This window comes from Perna viridis, chromosome 2, assembly GCF_037379345.1.
Source record: "Perna viridis isolate PV_CMFRI_1.1 ecotype Kerala chromosome 2, ASM3737934v1, whole genome shotgun sequence".
Taxonomy (NCBI): domain Eukaryota; kingdom Metazoa; phylum Mollusca; class Bivalvia; order Mytilida; family Mytilidae; genus Perna; species Perna viridis.
In genome coordinates, this window is record NC_142446.1 from 30,324,063 (window position 1) to 30,347,909 (window position 23,847).

The 23,847-nt window shown below is 32.4% G+C and overlaps 1 protein-coding gene across 6 annotated transcripts in view; it reads left to right on the forward strand.

Annotated features, from left to right (window-relative positions):
• LOC148624587 (4'-phosphopantetheine phosphatase-like) overlaps window positions 1–23,847 on the forward strand; it is a 31,107-nt gene that overhangs the window by 767 nt on the left and 6,493 nt on the right. For 3 of the 6 annotated variants that reach the window (XM_088567296.1, XM_088567297.1, XM_088567298.1), the window contains exons 2-15: window positions 1,051–1,184; window positions 1,555–1,619; window positions 3,469–3,692; window positions 4,515–4,698; window positions 5,220–5,312; window positions 7,467–7,626; window positions 8,777–8,964; window positions 9,409–9,490; window positions 12,839–12,933; window positions 13,245–13,400; window positions 13,832–13,941; window positions 14,609–14,696; window positions 18,204–18,408; window positions 20,816–20,970. In XM_088567296.1, coding sequence (XP_088423422.1) covers window positions 1,085–1,184; window positions 1,555–1,619; window positions 3,469–3,692; window positions 4,515–4,698; window positions 5,220–5,312; window positions 7,467–7,626; window positions 8,777–8,964; window positions 9,409–9,490; window positions 12,839–12,933; window positions 13,245–13,400; window positions 13,832–13,941; window positions 14,609–14,696; window positions 18,204–18,408; window positions 20,816–20,970 — 1,905 coding nt within the window. In that variant the 5' untranslated portion in view covers window positions 1,051–1,084. Of the gene's footprint in view, window positions 1–1,050; window positions 1,185–1,554; window positions 1,620–1,991; window positions 2,179–3,468; window positions 3,693–4,514; window positions 4,699–5,219; window positions 5,313–7,466; window positions 7,627–8,776; window positions 8,965–9,408; window positions 9,491–12,838; window positions 12,934–13,244; window positions 13,401–13,831; window positions 13,942–14,608; window positions 14,697–18,203; window positions 18,409–20,815; window positions 20,971–23,847 lie in introns of those variants that run through there. The other 3 variants (XM_088567300.1, XM_088567301.1, XM_088567299.1) reach the window with 3 other exon arrangements.

Genomic DNA, 23,847 nt, shown 5'->3' on the forward strand with positions numbered 1-23,847 from the left:
AGCTTAAAAAATAAATTTTGAAATTGTGAAATATTGTTTTGTAAAGGAAATATTTATTTGGTTAAGAACAACTTTCGCATTGAAGGTACATTTCTATTTTCGTTATTGAAAAAAATTACTGACCCAGGTAAAATGCAATAATTCAGTAACTGTAACTGTTAGAAAATGAAAACAGCAATATGTTTTCTTTAGAAAAGGTGCTAGATATTCAATAAATACTCCTACTTTTAACATATGCTTAATGGAAGAAAAAACCCTATCCAAATAAGGGATAGAACTCCAAAATTATGGTGGAATGGGGTACTCCTAATTTCATGACTTGTTCTTAACTTGCTTAATCTGGATATTTATTATCATTGAACATGTAATTAATGAGGCAAAAATTACACTCAGATAAATTGGATGTCGCACTGGTAAATGCACACCAAAAAGTCTCATCTTGTTAGTTTAAATTTTTCACTTTTCAGATCTTTGAATCTTTTCAATTATCATTGGCATCAAAGTAGGTGGTGTGTAATGAGAGATGAACTCTTTTTCTTTTATACCATGCCACAAGTAGTGGCGAAGTATTATGTGATAAGCTCAGAAAAGTTTTGTGTCATCCATCCTTTTATTTGTTCCCCTGCCAACAATATCCAGGTGTCAACATTAGAAGATATTTAAGGATCATTTTCAAACTTTGTGTAATTATTAAGTATCATAAAATACAGATTTCAGTTTAAGTAGATAATTTACACAAAAGTTAAGGCCATTTCAAGTTGATTTTACCCCTAAAATTTTTGCATTGTGGCATCATTTAATGCCTATTACATGAAGATGCCCTATTTTTCAAGCCTGAATAAATTAGACTTTTGTCTAATTTTCCATTGCTGGTCCTTGATAAATTTTCTTTATTTTTGAGTTTTCTGTAGCTCTACATTTGAATGATTTGGTCAAGACTGGCAATAGAATTGGTCATTAATTCGACCCAAAGCATATTATTCAGTCATAAAACAGCTTTCCTTTATTTTACTGGTATTTTCCTTGTATCTTTTCATTTCTTTTTTTCAGAATCTTGAAGCAATGTAAATTTTAAACCTCAAGTATGAGTGCTACAGACAAAAGTTATGCCCACAGCATAGACCTACCAACTGAAGATGTTTTCAGAAACTTGAAAAATGCTTGTCACTTTGCTGTAGATATAGGTATAAACATTTCTGAAAATCAAACTTTTTAAAAAAATAATTTACCCAAAAACACACAATATATTCTACAAGATCTTATTGTAAAAAAATAATTCCACCAAAAACTGGCAATTTGATAACAATGTAATCTTCTTAAATAAAATACTTTTATTTACTGATAAATAAATGAATTACAAATACCTGGTATATCTTAAGTTGTTGGCCTCATTAAAATATTTGCATCAGAAATCAAGAAACTTCATTGTACAGATAATTCCAATTGTTTTGACAATAAAAATGAAACTAGAAATTTTCTTGCAAAATGATTTTTGATTTCTTTTCTGAAAGTCTGATCTACAAAAAATCAAACTGTTTATACTTTTTATTGTAGGTGGATCATTGGTCAAAGTTGCATACTGCTCTAAACTTCATAGAAGGACTTCTCTAGTAAAAGATGTGAGTACATTTCATTTTTTAATTTTTTTGTGGAATTTTAAAGAGACTATAATAAATAAGATCTTTTTATACCTACCTGTGAACACTTTTTCAATGGCCTTAGTATTTTTCATAGACTTCATACACTGTTATATAATGCCAATTAAAACTGAAGATATTGTATACAAGGGTAAAACCTGGCAATGGACAATAACATACATTGTAGCATCACTTAAAAACGACTCACAACACAATGTCTACCAGTATATAGAGTTTTAGACTGGTAAATTTTTGCTTGCTTTGGATTTATTGCACTTCAACAAGTCAAATAATTATCACTATCAAAATTTGATATATTTTGGTGTGTATTGTGCACACTTTTTTTTTAACCAGGAAACTAATTTCAGAACATGGGGGTGCGTATAATACACCCATACATCGTTTCAACACATTTTTACAGACCTAAGATCGGTAAAAAATTAACGACCTTGAGGGAGTCAACATCGAATCAGAGACCACTTGTGAGCTGCCAAAGCATATTTATGGATTTTCATGATTTTTTTGCTGACTTGTTACCTTCGTAAGCATAGATTGTCAATAAAATCTTCTTGAACAGAATTTGGTTTTAATTTATTTCCTTCCAAAAAGAACATGGCAGATTATGTTTACAAATAAGGTTTTTTTTTATCGTCCTTGACTACCCTGTCGGGTCTCGCACGGACGGCCCAATTTGGTGGGCTTTAACAACCGCAATACTTTCATTTTTGTGTATGATTAACTAATGTTGTCACGTGGTTGCAAAGGGTATTTAGATGTCACTGATATAGTTTCACCTGTTAATTTTACATATAACAAGCAATTGACGTGTTTATTGAGGGGATTATTAATCATGACGAGGACACAAGACAATTAGTTACCGGTATTATCAAAGGAGATTGTAAATTGTTTTGCGATGTGTATATAATTATGTCTTTGCGATGTATACAACTTGTTAACGATTTGAAAGAAGTAATTAAAATACACACAAGTCTAAACAATTTAATTACTGAATAACAAAATCTTGGGCGCATTGGTCATAGAGCCCTAAAATATTTCCATTGGACAAAGTAGTTTGTTTAAAAAAAAACAACAAATAAATATATAAATAAATAAATATCGTTATTTACGCATCGTATTGAACTCTACTTCGTAGTTATTGGATGTTCTACTTTTTGAAAATATTGGCTTCCTTTTTTCAGTGAACAAATATCAAAATCCTTATCCAACATAAAAACTATTAATTTTAAACATAAACCCTTTATGTACCCCCCGATACACATCGGAGAAAATTCCGCATCACATTATCACGCTTGGCCGAGCTATCAACACACACGCTCTGTTTGATGACCGTCTGCATGTTCGCTCAGATCCCTTAATTGATTGTAGTAAAAACAGTCCTTCAAGAATTAGCAATCTTCAGAAATTTATTACTCTCAATAGAAACCTTTCAAAGGTAATCAAAACATATGTCCAAGCTGACAATTTCAGCTATTGTCTACGTTATGCATTTCTTACCCGAATAGTAAATGAATACACATAAACACGGACAAAACAGATAAATACAAAAAAGTAATAAAAGCAATATTCTTTATTGAAATAAATACACAAAACAGACAAAATGGTCCCTTCTATTTACAAATAAATTAAAGCCAGAAATTTTTCTGGTTCAAACAAATACATACATACATCGGTAAAAAAGTTTTTTACATCAACTTTTAATGCACCCTGTGCATTATACACAAATGCGCTCTATACACACCAAAATACAATACGAAGGGAAAAAGTTACCTTAAAAAATATGTTGTCTGTATACTGCATAAACCTGTTTTAGAGGGAAGATGATGATAGTATTTATCAAGTTTCTGAAGAAGATGGATATACAAGACGACTCCACTTCATCAAGTTTGAGACCAAATACATTAATCAGTGCTTAGATTTCATCAGAGATCACCTTGTACAGTCTAAAGAATTTCTCTCAGAGAAAAGAAATATTAAGGCCACAGGTGGAGGAGCTCATAAATACAAAGACCAGATAGTAAACACACTTGGTGTAGAGTAGGTATCTTTCTACATATCTAAATCAACTGAAACAAAGTTCAAACAGTTATACCCACTGCAGTGTACCAAAGCTTATTGTACTTGTATGATACGTTATTGCAGGTCTAAACTCTGCATGTACAAAAAAAGGGGAACTTGTGATATTTGTTTGGTTTGTTTATTATTGATGCACTAAGTATAAACTTAAATCTAGGAATATCAGTGGTCATAATGATAAGAAGGTGAAACTGCAGAAATGAGATTATTGATCAAAGATAAAAGACTAGTCACTAAAATCAGTCACAGATAGATATCAGAGTAATATGAAATGTAGAAGTATACTTTTCTGTTAACCGAAATTTTGTTGTCTTTAAAATTGTAACTTGAAAGTTTTAGACTGAATGCTAGTTATCTATCTATCCAGATGTTTTTACATCCCCACTGAAAGGGTTGGGGTGTATACTGCAATTACCTTTTTCTTTCTTTGTCTGTTCCTTTGTCTAGAAGTTAATTTTTTCTAACCTCTCTGGAAAGAATGGATTTGAATCAGGTTCACTTTTTTAATATGTTTATCTAATTTTAACTCTGTTGTGTCCCAACTTCTTCGCTTATCTGGTCTTATTATTAAACTTAAGGTGTAAATATCATATGTGTAAATATCATATTGAATATAAGAATTTTCACTGCCTCTGTTGTGCAAAAGATTCATACAATTTAAAGAAACTCTTACACAATTTTCAGTTATGTCAAAACCCAATGTCCTGTTTGATAAAATTATAAAAAAATGAAAGAAGTTGAAGGATTCTTAGCATCATATTGTTTGCATACTTATTTATTCAGACTTGACAAAGAGGATGAGATGGAATGTTTGATAAACGGAAGTAATTTTCTACTGAAGAATATCCCAGATGAAGCGTTCATCTACCAGCGACATGACCAGCCAGAATATAAATTCCAGGGGATATCTCATGACATATTCCCATACTTACTTGTAAACATTGGTTCTGGAGTAAGCTTTGTTAAGGTATACTGTAAATTTTAGAATTAAAAAAAAGAAGATGCACTCCTTCCCAAATCACCAGTAGCAAGAGCACAGAATTTGTTTCATTTGAAATATTAAGTGCTTTACAATAAAGAATAACACCCTTTATAAACCAAATCCTTTAATTTATGATTCTGTGAAGAAATACAACACAATTTGACTGCTGTTAATAGTAGCACTATTACACAAATTACTAATTCGAAATGATTAAATGAGTTAAATTCAATAAACTCATTTTTTTCTTGGTATAAGCGAAATCAGTCTCATGTTTAAATAGTTACACAAATCAGATATAAGATTTAGATGTAAGTTTTTGATTTAGTTGACAATTAACTGGATGTCAACCAAAACTAAGTCCACTTGTTTTACAACTTAGACCAAATTTTATTATTTGTTAAGGTAATTGTATCCATATCAATAGATTTAAAAATCATTGAGTCTCACAAAGTTTACAATTTTAAAACAAATTATGTATAAATGATTTATTTGATTTTTTTTAATAGGTTGAATCTGAAACAAAATATGATAGGATAGGTGGGACATCTACAGGAGGTGGTACATTCTGGGGACTTGGATCACTTCTCACTAAAGCTAAGGTATTCTGATATTCTGGTATATTTCATACCTAAACAGTGATTGGGATTAAATTTTTGTGAATTGGCCATTCTTTTACATTATTTTAAGAAAATTTTTGATCTGAAAGAACATTTTCACCTGAAATGTGATCAATAGTGCATGGTCTCCACTAATCCCAATCACTGCCTAAAAAATAAATATGTAGGCGTGTCGGAAATACTATTGTTGTGCTGTTTTATTAAAATTGCAGCAACAGTTTTATAGAATAAATATTTGAAGTAGGTAGAAAGCCAGAGTTGTGGAGGAAAATTAACTTTAGACTTAATGCCCTCTAGACAGTTTGTTGATACCCAATGCATATTGTTAGTATTTGCTATATACATATTTTACAACCTTGTTGGCCTTAGGATATCCTGTTTCAAGTGTAGGATGTCGTTGGTTTGATTCCTAGCTGTGTTACATGTATGAAACAATTGTTAGTCACTAATTTTGGCTCACCTGGCTGAAGGCCATGTGAGCTATTGCCATCACTTGGCATCCGTTGTCGTCGTCAACAATTTTTCAAAACTGTTCTCCTCTGACACTACTTGACCAATTGGAACCAAACTTGGTATGAATGATTTTTGATCCGTTGGAAAACATGGCTGTCATTACTAAAAATAGAACATAGGGGTCAGACAGTAGTTTTTTGCATATATCTCCAAAGCTGTTAGGTTTATCCAGATTCTAACAATGTAAAAGTGTTCAGCATTATGAGATCTATCTGTTGATAAATTTTCATTTTAATCTGTTAAGCCATGTTGGAGTTATTGCCCTTTTTTTGTTGACATTATTTTGCTATTTCTAATGTTATTCTTTCAAAAATCTTCTCCTCTGACACTACTTGACTAATTGGTTCCAAACTTGGTATGAATGTTTCTTGGGATATCCTACATAGAAGTGATATGTGAATTTTTGATCTGTCAAAATACATGGCCACCATTACTAAAAATAGAACAAAGGGGTCAGGCAGTAGTAGTTTATATCTCCAGAACTGTTAGGTTTAGCAAAATTATTTCGAAATGACCCTTATTATAAGGCCTTCAAAAGTCATCAGGGATGAAAGTTGTCAGGCAACTCCTTGTAAGAGTTATTGCCCTTGAAAGATGAAAAATGACGTTTTTTTTTTTTACAGTTTTCAGCCAATATCTTGAAAACTATAATAGATAGAAAGAAACTTTCAATCACTGAAATGATCCTTATGATAGTCCTACTTAAGTCTCCTTGAGTCAAAATTGTTGGATAACTCTTTGTTAAATTCATTGTTTTTGAAAGACAAACTTTAACCAGGTGAGTGATTCAGGCTCCTGGGAGCCTCTTGTTTGCTAAGCATGTGGTATTAAAGGGATAGAGTGATGACTGGATGGCTCTAAGTCAGAATAATATGTCAGAGTGGGATGTCATGCCTACAGGCTGTTGCTTCTGTGAGCTAGCAAAATAAAAATCTGGCTCAGCATGTCAAAGAAGAACTACATATAGTACAAAGTAGGGTCTGTTCAATTGGTCATTCTCATTCTGAAATGCATGAAATATCTGCCATAGCACATTAAATCATGATTAATCAATCCATCAGTATTATACACATACTGCCTGTAGTAGAGGGTGTTACGCTGTAGTATCACACAAGGTAAATATATCACATGAGACGAAGTTGAGGGTGATATATTTATAGTGTGATACGATGTTCACCACCTTCTACTACAGGCAATATGTTTTATATTATACTGAATACAAGAGTGTGATATATCATGACGGCGAGGGTGATATATCCTTCTGAGGGTGATATATCATGACATCGAGGTTGATATATCCTAGAGGAGGGTGATATATCATGTGATATATCGCTGCGGTCGGGGTGATATATCAATCCACCAATCTCTGTTCAGTGGGAGAGGGGCAAGTAAGGATGTGCAGGGAATAAACTAAAATAACTCTTCATCCATTACCCAATCAGAATTCTAGATTTTTGTATGAAATATAATATAGATACATATTTCAGTCTGGCTTATGGTTTTCAAATAAATTTTATAGCACAAAATCTGCAATATTGAGTTAGATTGCCGGAGATCTCCTGCAAAGGGTTCATGAAAGTTAACGCCTGTGTCATTGCTAGCATTGGTCTTGATATATTTTAGACATTTGATGAGTTATTAGAACTAGCAGAGAGAGGGGATCACAGAAATATAGATATGTTGGTCAGAGATATATATGGTGGTGCCTATTCTACAATAGGTCTGACAGGGGATATTATAGCCAGTAGTTTTGGGAAAGCTGCCAGAACAGAAAAAGATAACGGTAATAACTATCATTTGCCATTACAAATACTTCAAAATAGCATTTACCATTTCACACCCAACTGGACTCATTTTGTTTTGCTGAACATTTCTGTATCACTTTAACAATGCTGTTATTTTGTGCTGACCAATAGTGACAAGGATAATTGATTTTGAAAAGAGGCAATATGAGATAATAATTAAATTTGGCTGTTTATTTCTCATCCGGGCAAGATAGGTTATTTTCTATCAACTAACTTAGTACTGTGACTTCATTAGCATCAGTTGGTCTGCAGTCTGCAATTTATATAATTCCAAACTAAATAAGACTTTGATGAAAGGACAAATCTTAGTTTTGACTGGAATCAGTAAGAAGTTAAACTACCGGTTTTAGGATTGTTTTTATTTTTTGACCAAGTTTTGCTTGGGTAACCCAATTTGGGACAGTTTACACTTTGCAGATCATGAAGTGTAAGCTGCCCCGAAGTTGGTTATGCAAGAGTGATGTGGTCAAATATTTTCTAAAATCCTTAAGGAGGCTTTGAGAGTTTTTATGTTATATATTTACTGATAATTTGGAAGTTATTGATGTTTTAATTATTTCAAACAAATGTGTAATTAACATACCAGTACATTTTGTACTTATGCCTGGCTTTCCAGCAAAAATTTCCCCCCCCCCCCCCCCCCCCCCCCCGGAAAAAAAAGGCAAATAAGTAAATGATTTACAAAAAAAAAAAACAGTTGAAACTTTGAATAAGGTAATTATAATTTATTTTGCAGATTTAACAGTAAAAGTATTGCACTGATACACAGGAAAATATTTTTAATATTTTTTTTTATTTAGATGTACATGTACCGGAATGTTTTTCAAATGCTTAGGACTATCATGTAAAACATATGTTTAATATTCCTTAGTAATTTCTTGGAAAACAAGTAAATAAAAATCATGAGATAATTTGTTTTCCTTAGAACTTCATGTATGAAAAGAGTGTGGTTTTAGTATGATTTTGGATTTTGTTTTTAAACCTATGTTTTCATGTATTTAATATATATATATTGACATATATATTGTAATAATGGTTCTATATTACAAATTTAGAGATCTTAATGTGCTGATATGCATCAGATCATCTCACCATGAAATTGAGAAAAACATGATTAAATTATTTTAGTGCCAGTATATAAAGATGAAGATGTTGCCAGGAGTTTACTATTGTCCATTAGTAATGACATAGGACAACTAGCATTCCTTTACTGTAGTCTGCATCAGTTGAAGAAAATCTATTTTGGTGGTTATTTCATCAGGGGACATCACCTCACCATGCATACTATTAGTTTTGCTATCAAATTTTGGTCAAAGGTAAAATATAAATATTATTGGCAGGGGTGGATCCAGACACTTTGAAAAGGAGGATGGCAGTCTGGTTTTCTCAAAATGGGGGTAGGGGGAGGGTGTGCTAGGACATCATTAACTATTTTTTGTCAATTTTACACATGAAATGACAAATTTTCCAATAAAGGAGGGGTGCCAACGTTTGCACCCCTCCATTGGATCTGCAACTGATTAGATAAGTTCTTACTGACGACTTCTATATATTAAAATTGTTCCATTTTTTGAGTACTCAACCTTGCATTTATCGAAAATTTTACTTGAAAAGACATGAACAGTAACTAGTGTAACTATTGATCGTCTTTTAAATATTAGTACATGTATATTTAAATATCAACAAATTATTCTTTACCTTAAAGTTCATACCATGTTACAAACTTCATTAACACTAATGAGATACTATGTGTTGTTCAGGGAGAGATTCAGGCTTTGTTTCTAAGACATGAAGGATATCTTGGTGCTATAGGAGCTTTCTTGAAGGGGGCAAATGAAGAAGGTGAGGGTCAATTATATTTTTTATATTTGATTTTAAAATACTTACAGAAATATGCTATTGGTTTAAATTGTAATACTTTACAAATGTTTTTAGAGCATGAAGTTGTCATTAGTGGATAAAAATCTTTCAAATAATATTCTTTCAATCCTAGACACCTATAAAATACTGTAATTACGTTTTGTCTACCAGAATTTCAAGGTTACCTGTGTTGTGTTGCTGAAAAAGTGCACATCATATCTGTACAAGTTAGCATGTTTTTCATAAGTATTTCTAACTGTCTTTAAAATCGTGGAAAGAGTGATGCACAATAGAAATTCTCTCCAGATATCACAATTTTTACAATTTTCTTCAAAAATAAGTCTAATATGTGATTTTGACCAAATTTTAGGCCTGATGGGTAAAGAAATGTGCATTTTCTGTTAGTAAGTGGTTTATGGCATTTCTAATGGTTCTTTTAATTTTTTGTAATTATATACATTAGTTTAAACAAGTTGAGGAAGACTCTAGGACTCTAGGAAGTATAAGGAGGGAAAATTTGAAAAAAATAGATTTCATATATGTGGATTAGAACGTTTGTCCAGCTCCCATATGAAGTATAAAAATTAAAAATTCTGAAAATTCTTACTCATTAAGCACTTTCTTTTGTGATATTTTAGTGTGAAAATGTGAAAACGTGAATGCCACCAGAAAATCACCCAAAACAAATCCTTCATTTACAAGTTGGTAAAAGTGTTCAAAATATTCTATTGGTTGAACAGAATGAATGCTTTTGTTTTTGAAAGCAAAAAAAAACAACATCTGTTTAGATTACACACCACTTATTCAACCGATGAGTTTTTAGAACATTTGAAAAAATAGTCCTACACAAATTTTAAAGCACTTCTGTCATGTCACTGAAAAAAATGCACATCAAATCTGTACAAGGGAGCCTGTTTTAGCAGAGAAGCACTGATTTTTTTAATTTGTACTGGTACATAAAATGATCACTGTAACTCACTGTATTTAAACATTTTTATGAGGTCTTCATACAGACCCTCATTTTGTGAAATGTAGGAGAATTCCCATTCTATTTTAAGCTCATTGTCTTTTAGGAGCCAGTGTTGCACTGCTAGGTAGAAAACCCCAAATGATATTGTCAAAGCTATTAGTGTATACATACAGCTTTTAGATGATATTTAGTCTTCTTCAGGTTAAACTTAAGTTAGAAGCTCCATAATACATTGAATTTAGTGATTTTAGCATTGGAGCCTATGGGAAGTGACATTAGTGGTCTGTAGCCTTACAAGTTATGTAGTATTTCCTTTTTTTGGAATGCCTCTCATTATCTATGCCTAATAACTTTACAGGTGTGTTTTGTATAAATTCCTTGAATATGTATCAAACCTAAGGGTACTATGACACATGATATAATAAAAATGGCTAATTCATAAATTATCATGTGATGTAAATTGAGATTTTAATTTGGCAAATGTATATAGGCTAAAAACCACTAATTCCACTTTCCATAGGCTTCTATGCTAATTTCACAATATTCAATGGCTTCTCTGGACTTTACCTTAACTTTAACCTGCAGAGGACTATATATCAGCATGATTCTACATATGTCAGCTCACAATCCTCAGAATGGCATGTGGGGTTAGCAGACTTGCAGTGCAGTACTGGTCACCGGAAGTGAAGGGTCTATAAATAGCATGGGAAATCCCAGTGTTTTCACAAGATAGGGGTATACTTAAAAATCATTATGGAGATTAGGCTTCACATCACAAGAAGTAAAATGCACCTATAAAATGTACAGAAATGTTTTTCCTTTCAGAAACCGTTTAAATTTTTTAAATAAGATGAGAACTTTTTTCACAGCACTATGAGGAACAGGGGTAATTTCTGCGTAGGACTATTTTTGCGTACGTTCCAAATGCTCATTGGTTGAATTGGTGGTCTGTAACCTAAAGAGTCACTTTTTGTCTTAGAAAAAATAAATAACTATACAGGTATCTTCCTACACACATACTGAATGCATTTGCAAAGTTTCAGTGAAATGTAACAAGCACTTTTTTAAATATTTGATTTTTAAATATAGGGTAACCAAGTTGTGCGAGCAAAAAAGTGACAATATTCTACCATACTGAAATGCATTAAATATTTGCAAAGAACTTTTTCTGACTTTTCAAATAAAAAGTATCAATCACAACTTGTTTTTTAACAATATTAATGAAGAAATAGTTTTAAAAGTAATCATTTTCTGAGAAATTGGTCTATTTTTAAAAATTTATTTCTGACATGCCTCCCCCTTTTTCTTGATCACATGTCAAAAATCCTAAATCTTTAAATTTTCACAAAAGGTGATATATTTGGCTTTAAATTTGTAAATACAGTGTTTTCACATTAAAACATGACCAGTAAAGGGCACCTAAAGCAAAAAAAGTACTCAATAATGGATTTTCCATGTTGCCATAGGGGAATGCTGATATGGCCTTAACCGCAGTAATGAAAGTGAGTTTTTCCTCATTTCTAACCTAATTTTTGCTCAAATCTACACAAAACTTGATTTCAAGTGCTTATTACCACCGTATTTAAGTAAATATAGCCCTCAAAATTTAATATTTGATATTTTTACTAAATTTTCTACACTTTTTACAAGATAGGACATAAAAATCAGCCAAAAAGACAAATTTTCCATAATTTGGACCTATAACTTAAAAAAATGCATATTTTGAAGGATTTTTGTAGTGTATTCCTCTCATGGCAAAGTTAACAAGATCTTCAAGTAGTTTAAAGCTATTTCAAGAAACTTTTCATTTTGCCATGACTTCAACTTAAGGCTAAAAACCACTAATTCCACTTTCCATAGGCTTCTATGCTAATTTCACAATATTCAATGGCTTCTCTGGACTTTACCTTAACTTTAACCTGCAGAGGACTATATATCAGCATGATTCTACATATGTCAGCTCACAATCCTCAGAATGGCATGTGGGGTTAGCAGACTTGCAGTGCAGTACTGGTCACCGGAAGTGAAGGGTCTATAAATAGCATGGGAAATCCCAGTGTTTTCACAAGATAGGGGTATACTTAAAAATCATTATGGAGATTAGGCTTCACATCACAAGAAGTAAAATGCACCTATAAAATGTACAGAAATGTTTTTCCTTTCAGAAACCGTTTAAATTTTTTAAATAAGATGAGAACTTTTTTCACAGCACTATGAGGAACAGGGGTAATTTCTGCGTAGGACTATTTTTGCGTACGTTCCAAATGCTCATTGGTTGAATTGGTGGTCTGTAACCTATAGTATAGGCATATCTAGTTTTTCAGGTACACATATTTGATAATTTTAACTATATTGTATAGGAGCTGGGAGCTGCTCTTGGGGTGAAAACTTTGCTGGCTGTTCTGGCTTGTCTAGATCACATCCCTTACTGGACAGTCGTGACAGAAGCTCTACTGTAAGTTATGATAGAATCTAAATTAACACTAACAATTTTTTGTTACTAGGGAAAATCATATTCTTAAACATGTTGTAAATGAAGACTTAAAGGAAAAAAAAATTGAGTTAATTTATGGCAACTAATGGGTTTTCTTGTCTAAATATATATCAGCCAATTAGTAGTGTTGTATTTTTAACATAAGTAGTTCATATCACACACAAGAAATTAGAAAGTTAAGAGAAAAGTAAATTTTAATGAATGTATGCAAAACTTATGTCTATTTTACAAATTGAAAACATACATTTCTACCTTGTTTTTTTTTGTAACAGTTTGATACATTAGAGCTTGATAAATCTGAGAAACTACTCCTTCCCTGCCCCCTATTATTGGATGCAAACAGTTATCTCCCAGATACTGTAGATTTAACAGAGGACACTGCAGCCAGGGAATACTGGATTGACTGTTTTTCTAAAGGAGTTGATAAGGTACAGGGTTAGTTATACTTTTAATCTAACCAATTTTATTACAGTTACACACAAATGTGACAACACTGTCCATGAGACATCAACAGCAAATTAAATAAGGGGATATCTAAGCTCTTCCTATCTAGCAATATTGTTAAAAATATCTTTCAAGGTATCAAACCAAAGAAAAAACAACAGTCATAAACCCAAAAACAATTGTTAACCTCAAATAATTTTGTACCCTCTGATTTTTAGATGTATAAAGTGATCACACTGTCCAGCCACACATTTTTTTGTTACATTTGACTCTGCAAACACTTATCACAACCACTTTGTATTTTGACAAAAGCTGAATATAGGTATGCCATGTCATGGGAATCGATAACAAACTTGCTTTGTTATTTCCTCACATTTTGCAATATTAATGATCAATCATCTTTTTATGTGAAAAGACAAGAGACTTAGCAATAAAGAGTCAAACTGGTACTGATGTAACTGAAAGAGCTGAAAACTTCAAACAGAAATATCTACAAAGACTGAAAGAACTACATGATAATCCTTAGTGAGTGATCATATTTAGATAACCCTTTATTCTACATATTTTCTTTCAATTGCTGAAGGTATTATTGACTTCTTAACAAGTATATTTACATCTTGAATTTAGCCAGAAAAACTTGAATTGCAGTCAAATACAATGATGACAATTTAGTTTTAAAAAAGTTAACATTCGACTTACAGACTTGAACTTCACTGGTTGTAATAAACTTTAAAAGACATGGTAGATTCCTGCATTTTATTTTAAGTAGCTGTCTTTGTAAGAATCATGCAAAATCTGAAAAATGTGGTGCACCCTAAAAAAGGCTACATATTTTTGTAATTAAGTTGTTTTATGGGTCTATACTATGAAATGTGTAATTATTCATTCAAATCTGCCTGCTCTTAGAAGATAATCAACATTGAAAATCCAATAGATTCTATTGTATTTGAGTGTCATTTACAGAGTTATCTGCCTTAATTTTGAAATCTACAGTGCATTCTATACAATTTTTATCTCCTAAGAGCACAGGTTATATGAAAAAACCACATGTTAATTTCTGTTTACTATGACATTTCAAACAAAATATCAAAAATAAAAATATGTAGGCTTTTTACTCATGAATCACATTTTGCATGATCCTTAGCTGGAGTTCTACTTAAATTGTAACTCATTTTAGTTTTTACACTTGTAGTGCTTATGGTTCACTTACTGTTAGAAGTATACTGGACACTAGTAGTCATTGCTTGTCTGATTGCCTATTCACAGACCCATATTCACAGGTGAGACTCGAAAGAGGTTGAGTTGATAGATAAACAAAATGTAGGATCGGTATGAAATAAAACTATCAATGTATTTTAATATCCTTATTCAACACATTCACACATGGATGTCCTAACTTATTAACAAAACGTCATATCTCTTGGACTTTTCATCACGTTGACAAACAGCCAAAAATTTCTGTGTGATGAAAATAAAATGATGATTATTTATAAAAGGAAATTGCGAATACATTTTGTATATTGATTTAAATGAATTGTTGACTTCTGTATTAAAAAGATTCAATTGATAAATTAATAATTGCAAACTACATCTGATTCATAGTTTCAGCACCATGTGCTTTTGTTACCAATGAAAGATCAGATGGAAAATGATGTATTTGTCAATTTTTTTCTTTATTGAATCAAGTACTAAATGTATGGTAATTCTCCAAGTCACTTCAATTAATTCGTATACGCAATGGTGCTGCACATGTACTGTTTATTTAATTATGCAATCAACTAATCAGGTACAGGTAATTCACAGTCGCAGGTGGCTGCACATTGGCTGATATTGACACACACCTGTCAATTAATTTCCAATAAACAATGAGGAGACAGGTAAACAGGATGTTTATCAGAATGTAGGACGGAAAGTCACAGGACAAAAATTCACGGACAAAAAGTCATGGACGAAAAGTCACAGTGGAAATTGAGGACAAAAAGTAACAGGACAAACAGTCACAAATCATAAAATGTTGATAATTTTTAAGGCAAATATGAAATAGAAATATTTTTTTTTAATTTTTGGGGGGATTAATTTTTAGTTTTGTATTTTTTTTTCAAATAGTTTTTTTTCAATTATGGTAAAATAATAAGAGTTTTGCTAAAGTTTACAGGCAAATATTTAATTTTTATGAAAAAGGTATTAAGATTGTTTTGAAGTATTATTTTTTTTTCTTTTTTGTTGGATATACATTTGTAGAAGTGAAATTTCCAGTAGTTTTTTTTATGACCAATGAATGTGCTACAAAATCTGTATGACTTTGATAGGAGGTGCATAGTGAAAGTTGTGAGTTTTGTTTGACCAATCAATGTGTGATTTTAAAGATGTATGGCTTCCAAGGAAATGCATGACATCTGGACAGACCTGCATGTACTAATTAAAACCAATCTAATTGCTAAAGAAACAATTTGGGGGTGATAGTTAGTAATTAGTTTTTACAACATTGAACAATTTATAATCAGTGGGATAATTTAGGGCTTCTCTAGAAAGGAAAACAATACAGAGGAGACAGCTAACTTTCATTTTTTCCAAAAATATATCTCTGTCCATGGTAGGGCTTTTATGAGTAAATGTCTGTCTTTTTGCAAAATTGGCATAAAAAGGACAGGCTTTCTTGCCTGGTCATTCAGTTCCAAATGGAGATCCTAAAGAGCAACAAAGGTGGTTCAAAGTTTTGCTTTGAAGGTTACACTTACACAAGACATGCTTTACGCAAGACCAAGCAGTGGTGGAAGTGCACCTTAAAGTCCAGTCAGGGGTGCAGAGGCAGCCTGTCCACAGACCTACATAATGAAAATCCAGTACCAAGTCAACCACATAACCATGCACCACAAGAAGACTCAGCAAATCTCATAAGATGTCGCAACAACATGAACCACAAAGCAGAGTCCACTTTCAACAAGCCCAGCCAGATCTTCGCAGAATGTGTATCAACTACATCCAATGCAGTAAAAGCCATGCTTCATACAGAAAACAACGTTAAAAGATCCATCAGACTTCGCAGACCTCAACTTCCTGTTCCAGCATCTCTACAAGAGCTTACAGTGCCACCTGAGTTATCAGTTACAGTAACTAAATACAGACCAACAACCTCAGCTGACGATGCGCCGTACACCGCCTATGTTCCAGCCTGCTGTTTGGAGTGTCCACAAAGCCACTATGGAATGCAACCGAAGAACCAACAACATCTGCGAAGGTTTGAATAACAAGTTCTACACACTGTTTGGTACGTTTCATCCTAGTATTTGGACCGCCCTCAAGTGGTTTGAGCGTGAGCAGTCTACTGTAACAATGATCGTTCTCCAAGACGCAATCGGTACACAGCCAGCAAAGAGAGTTCTGCAGAAGATAGTTCATCTCCAGAAACGACTCCAGAATCTGTGCCAAGACCGTGTATCAAGCAGAAAGACTGTTCCAGAATTCCTGAATGGTGTCACCTTCATCATTTGCCTGGGTAGACGTACTACAGCTGCAGGTGCAGAGTTAGACGTTTCTAACTAAATAGACTTTCAACAGTGTTTGCTAAAACAGTGACAATAGTGAAAATGAACTTATGTGTTTAAACAAAATGCTCAAAGTGATATTGTGTGTTTAAAGAAAACCTTGCAAAACTTTTTATTTATTGACTTTCTGTGCTTATATTGTTGTTTATTGTTTTGTATAAAATGTCTTATGGTGCAATATAAAGTATTTTGACTTTTTGTCCTGTGACTTTTTGTCCTATTCATGATTTGTGACTTTTGTCCTACCGAAATTGTGACTTTTTGTCCTGTGACTTTCCGTTCATTTACCGTTTATCATGATATTTATACTTTAATAAAACCATGCAGACTGTAATTTTTAAGGGTTGACAATTTTTTATGTCAGATATTGGACAATGGTTGTCGGTCATTAGCAAAATTTGTCGGTAATGACCAGCATTTTTGACCGTTTCTGGACCCTCGTTACAGATATTTTCGCCATATATATGTATCAAGTTTCTGTTAAGTAAAATTTGAAATAGTAATTTCCTTGCAGAAACTGTTGGGATTTATAGACTAAATCTCAGGAAATTACAAGAACTTAATCAAAAACACTGACTTTTTCTGTTCTTTAAGTGTACTGTATACTAATAGATTTCATTTGCTTAATCAAAATACGAAATATGCTTAATTCCTTTTAAATAAATGATTTTGAGTTTAATAATTGTAAAATAAAATTTGAATAATGATTCTAACCCTTTGATGTGACTACTTTGTGTGGTGTTTGTTTTTATCATTATTGATAGAATATTGTTTTTCAGTCAATGTGCCCATTTGTATTCTGTTACATGTGAAGGAAAAAAATTAAAAAACTCAGATGATCAGATACTTTTGGCTTTTTTTTTTTAATAATATGACAAAAAAATAAATACACGTATAGTAAAATATAGCAAAGAGTATAATATAAATCAAGATCACTGGCTCACTACAATATATTCTTGTGTGGAATATCACAGCTTGCAATAATTTTAAATTGACAAATGAAATGTTAAGTCTTTCCTTTTCATATAATGTAGTTGGAAGTTTTTTAAACAATGATGTCCATTCTGTTGTACAAGTGGCTGTATGATTATCAAAGAATCTTCTAAACATAGTAATAGTGGTAGTTATACTTAAGTTTTATAATATAAACCTATGAAGAAAAGACCTATAAATGGTCTTTTACATGTACATGTAGTAGTAAAATAAGAATTATTTCTAAGAATTTTTTCTTTGTAAAAGTAGTTAAAGCAGTTAGAGAATGAACAAGCTCTTAAAGCTCTGCCTGAATTACTGGAGAGGATAGATAACTTGTCATGGGATGAACGACAGCTTTCATTGGCCAAAGGTCTACTAGCTGGCAATGTTTTTGACTGGGGAGCCAGAGAGGTGGTAGATATTATGGAGGCTCAGGACTTTGGCTTTGCAGCAGCTCAGGAAAAATTACAGGGTAAGAGTATAGAGCATACTCCTTATTGAAAACCAATAAAATAAGTTGATGTTCTTTTTTAGTTTTAAACACCATTTGGTGAGTAATTAAAACTAAAAATGAATTTATCATACTTAAGTTGTTAGACAATTTTTTTCAATTAATTGTATTTTTTGGTCTAACATTTTACTTATATTAATGTACCTTCATTTATTTTATACTCTTTTTAAAAAGAGTAATCAAGGGAACCAAAATTCGAGTGGAAATCAAAAAAATATATTCCAAGGATAAAGACTAGACACTGAAAATAGACACACTCAAAGAACAAATAACAAACAATGTATAATAACCAAAATAACACATACTAAGGAGCAACCTGGCAAATGCTTGGCAACCAATCATACCCAATTAACATTGTTATATTACTACTCCTACAACGCAACAGGTTGGAATTCCTTTCCTCCATCCCCCAACCTCTTCTGAGCACCGTATTGTATAACTGCTCATTCTGACGTTCTTTGAAGACGGCAGAATTATAGTAAAATATTTAAAATTTAAAATATTTTATACAGTTTCTTTACCATAACACAGGAGGAAATGACTGAACTGAACAAAACAAATGACCTACCTGATGAGAAAATCCAGAAATCCTGGAAATCCTTTGTAAAAGCATTTTAAATAACTTTGGTTTTCAGCATTTTGAATGGGTACATCCAGTTGATAAAATTATAGTTTTAATTTGTGACACGAAAATGTTAAATTAGCCAGCATATTGCCATTACCAACTTTAAGTTCGTTTTGTCAAAAATATGTTGTATTCCATAAAATTAGTGACCTTATTCAAAATGGCTGGTCACTTTGATAACTGTCTTTATACAAGTGTTTAACTAGGTATTCAACAAAAAATTAGGATTTTTATCACTTGATATTCAGTCAGTTAAACTTCTTTTATGTAAATAAAAGGCTTAAAATATTTGAAAACATATTGTTAACTTATTCACATTTGTGGTGGCTTTCAACATGTCAGATGCTAGAGGTTAGGATGGTACCATTTCAGAAAATAGCTTGCCAGACAACCTCTAGCACTGCTGTAGTATTATATTAACAAAAGTCAGTCATATTTAAACCATTTAAATTGGTTCTATTGTACCCAATCAACTGTTTTGGCACACTTAGGGTCATACATATCAAGTCAACCGCATTGGGCTGGACACTCTCATAAAACTATCCTAAACTTTGGTTCAGGCTGAAAATAATCTTAGTCAAATTGGTATGGATAGTGCATAATGTTTTGTAAAATTGTGCTTTCCTTGCCAAAAAAATCTTTTCAGCAGTTCATTCATGCATAACATGGAAACCTTATTGCAAAATTAAACTTAAGTTTGAAAATTCTGTCAAATTCGGGAAAAAAGCCTTTTTCCTTACAAGAGAATTTAGCTTTAACATACTTTAATATTCAAACATAAAAAGCGTTTTGCATCAGGACAGCTATTGACAAATTAATTCAATTTGTTGAAGCATGTGGCTCAAAAAACTACCTGCAAACCTCTTAATTTTGTAAGAAATTGTTAAAAGTTGCATAGATACTTTGTGTCGTCAGTTTGACATGTTAATGTTGTAACAGCTAGTATTTCATTTTTGGCTATGCTAAGTCATCTTTTAACACAAAAATATTCCAATACATGTTTTTGACATGTTAATATTGTAACAGCTAGTATTTCATTTTTGTCTATACTTTTATGTCTTTTAACACAAAAATATGCCAATAAGTCTTTTTAGTGGGTAAAATAAAACTAGGGAACTATCAGGGCCATAAACCAGTTGAAATGAATATACCCCTATCACATTTTGCTCAACAACATAAAAATCCCTTCAACTTGGCAAGATTGATGAATGGAAGAGCCTGTACAAAAATTTTATAAAGTTTCATTTAATTAAACAAAATAAGTGCCAGAGACTAACCTCTAGGCTTCTGATTGGTTAATTTTCAAAGATCAACTTAGAGGAACCACCAGTGCCAAAAATTTGAGACTAAGTAGGGTTGTTGATCACATTGCCACCTACAAGAGATCCACATTTTGTTTGGCTCAGATGGCTGTAGCTTCTCCAAGTAGCCATTGAAAGTGCTTGATCAATTTTGGATATTTCTTTTCTTATTCTTAACCAATGTATGAATATTTTCGCTGTAAATAAGTAAGGTTTTGTTTAAATGATTTACTTTTTGTTCAACTTTTTTTAATGATATGTACACATGGTAACAATTTTTTATAGGTTCAAGCTCTTGAAAGCCTCTGGTTTCAATAACCACTAGTCAGTTATTCTCAATTAAGCTTGTTCTATTATTACTGATCAGTCATGTCATACTTAATCTTTTTCTATAACCACTAGAGAAAATTCTTTTGAGTGTGCCAAACAATTTTGTTTTCAGGACGCCCCTGGTTATGTGATAATTATGATAATTGGCTTCAAAGGTTACAAGATAAACCACATAAATGTGCTGTGATATTTGTGGATAACAGTGGTGCTGATATTATACTGGGTGTTATGCCATTTGTCAGAGAACTCATTAAAAGAAGGACCAATGTAAGCATTATTATGAAACTACAACAAATTTGCTTTGTTGTCCCCTGCGACACATCAGAGGGACATGGAAATGCCAGGCATCCGTCTGTCCACACTTTTTTTGGTTTTGCTTTTACCAAGTAAGTTTATTTTTGGTATGTGGCCTTATTATGAAGTGTTATAGATTAAGTTTGACTTTGGTTATGGTTGAATGATTTTTACTGAAGTTATGGCCCTTGGACTTCGTCGTAGTCCATCATCTTCCTTAACAATTTTTCAAAACTCTTCTCCTCTGAAACTACTTGACCAATTGGAACCAAACTTGGTATGAATGTTCCTTGGGGTATCCTGTGTAGAATTAATTTGGGGATTTTTTTATCCATCTAAAAACATGGCCGCCATTACTAAAAATAGAAAATAGAAATAGAGAGTTTTTCGCATAAATCTCCAAAACTGTTAAGTTTAGTCCAATTTTGATGGAGTAAAAATGTTCAGCATGATGAGATCTATTTGTGGTCAAATTTTCGTTTTAATCTGTGAAGCCATGTTAAGAGTTATTGCCCTTTTCAATGTTTTTTTTGCTATTTTTAATGTTTTTTCTTTCAAAAATCATCTCCTCTGACACTACATGACCAATTGAAACCAAACTCAGTACGAATGTTCCTTGGGGTATCCTGCATAGAACTGATATGGGGATTTTTGATCCGTCAAAAACATGGCTGGCGTTACTAAAAATAGAACATAGGGACTAGACAGTAGTTTTTAGCATATATCTCCAAAACCGTTAGGTTTAGCCAAAATTCTTTCATTAGCTGAAACGATCCTTATTTTTAGGACTACAAAAGTCTTCTGGCATAAAAGTTGTCAGACGCCGCCTTTTAAGAGTTATTGCCCTTGACAGGGGAAAATGACAGGGTTTTTTTTTAACAGTTTTCAGCCAATGTCTTGAAAGCTATGATAGATTTAAATCTTAATTTGCTGAAATGATCCTTATATTAAGTCCTATCAAAGTTTTCTCGAGTCAAAATTGTTGGACAACTTCTTGTTTAATGTATTGCCCTTGAAAGGCAAAATTCAACCAGGCGAGTGATTCAGGCTCCTGGGAGCCTCTTATTTTGTAATGCTTTTACCAATTGATTTTATATTGTTTGTAGTCTTACTATGAGAAGTTACATATTAAATTTAAAATTTGTTAGGGTTGAATGATTTTTACGGAAGTTATGGCCCTTGGATTTAGAAAATTTCAGTGAATTTACAGTTTTCCACATTTTTTTGTATTGCATTTACCAACTGATTTTATATTTTGTATGTAGTCACTATGAGAAGTTACAGATAAAGTTTAATTTTGGTTACAGTTGAATGATTTTTACGGAAGTTACGGCCCTTGGACTTAGAAAATTTTAGTGAATTTACAGTTTTCTGCACTTTTTTTTGTAATGCTTTTACCAATTTCATCTTTAGCTGTTCTCAAATTTATTCAAGTAGTTGTAATAATAGTGAAGAGCAGCAGAGTTGATATAACCCACTCAATGACTAGATAGTATATTGGAATCATTATTTCTGTTCTTCATGAAGTATCTCATTAATTCCATTCTGTCTGTTACATGTACATATATATCAGCTACTACATATCAAATGATATTAGAATTTGTTATGAAGCTTCATATTGGATTGGATTGGACATATTTTGCTAGCAATTTTGGTTGTTGTGTTGTTCTCAATTCTCTGTTTTCAAGATTAAGACTTTCTCTGTTCAGTGCATGTTAATGAAATTTCTGTCATAAAATTTTGGCTCTTTATAATGGGAATGGCATGAAATGTGGCTCACAGCTCAACTTAAATGATTGGTAAATAAGCAATTTTTGTTACTGCTGTATGTCAGCTTTCTACTTAGCAGTTAGCAGAGTTGGAATATACAAAGCACAATATGCAACGTCAAGTTCTGTTTCTGTATTTGCCTTTATATCGATTTGAGTGGAGTTGTAGTGGTCTTTTTTTTACAAAATAAAGTATGTTTTGTGTCTGCAAGCTGAAAAATCCATATCCAGTAATATAAACATATTTTTCACAAACTTATTGTCTTTGTATTCAATTGGGGCAAAAATGTATTACTCTTTTGATATAATGAAAGATGGTGTTTTCATTATCATCACGTATCTGAAATATTACACATTAACTTCCATATAGATGACATATTATCTTTAAACAATCCTAATTTTGGGAATTTGATACATCGCATCTACCCCAAAGAACTTGAGATAAAGGACACTATAGGCACTGTGAAGTCAGCCTCATATATCTTGACCTACACTTAGAAATTGACGGTAAAGGAAAACTATTGACCAAACTTTACAACAAACATGATGACTTTTCATTCAGAATTGTCAACTTTCCTTTCAGCTGTGGCAACATCCCTTCAGCTGATACGTTATGCCAAAGCTTGCTAAAACTATGCAGACTTTTTGCATCGTGCTAGAACTCTAACAAATAGGCTTCTGGAACAGGGTTATGTTGCTACAAGTCATCACTACAGAAGTTTTATGGTCATCATCATGAACTCGTGGATCGTTATGATGTATCCATCAGCATCATGAAAACTGATTTATTCAACGGGTCATAGTTTACCTTTCCTCGTTTGTCTACCCCGGACTTGACTTTTTATGAGCAACTTGGCGGGTGTTTCTAGAAAAGCAGAGGACACTTACCCTACTGGTGCACCTGGTCCATGCTCCCAGTTTTTAATGGAGTCCGAGTTGCTCATTGCTTTTGTTACTTTGTATGTATGATTTTAGTTACTTGATGTTGTTTGTTGTGTGTCTGTTTTCATGTCAGGTCTTTGTCCCTGAATTACATTCTTTTGATTACCGCTATAACCTTGGTTCCCTTGATTACTCTTCC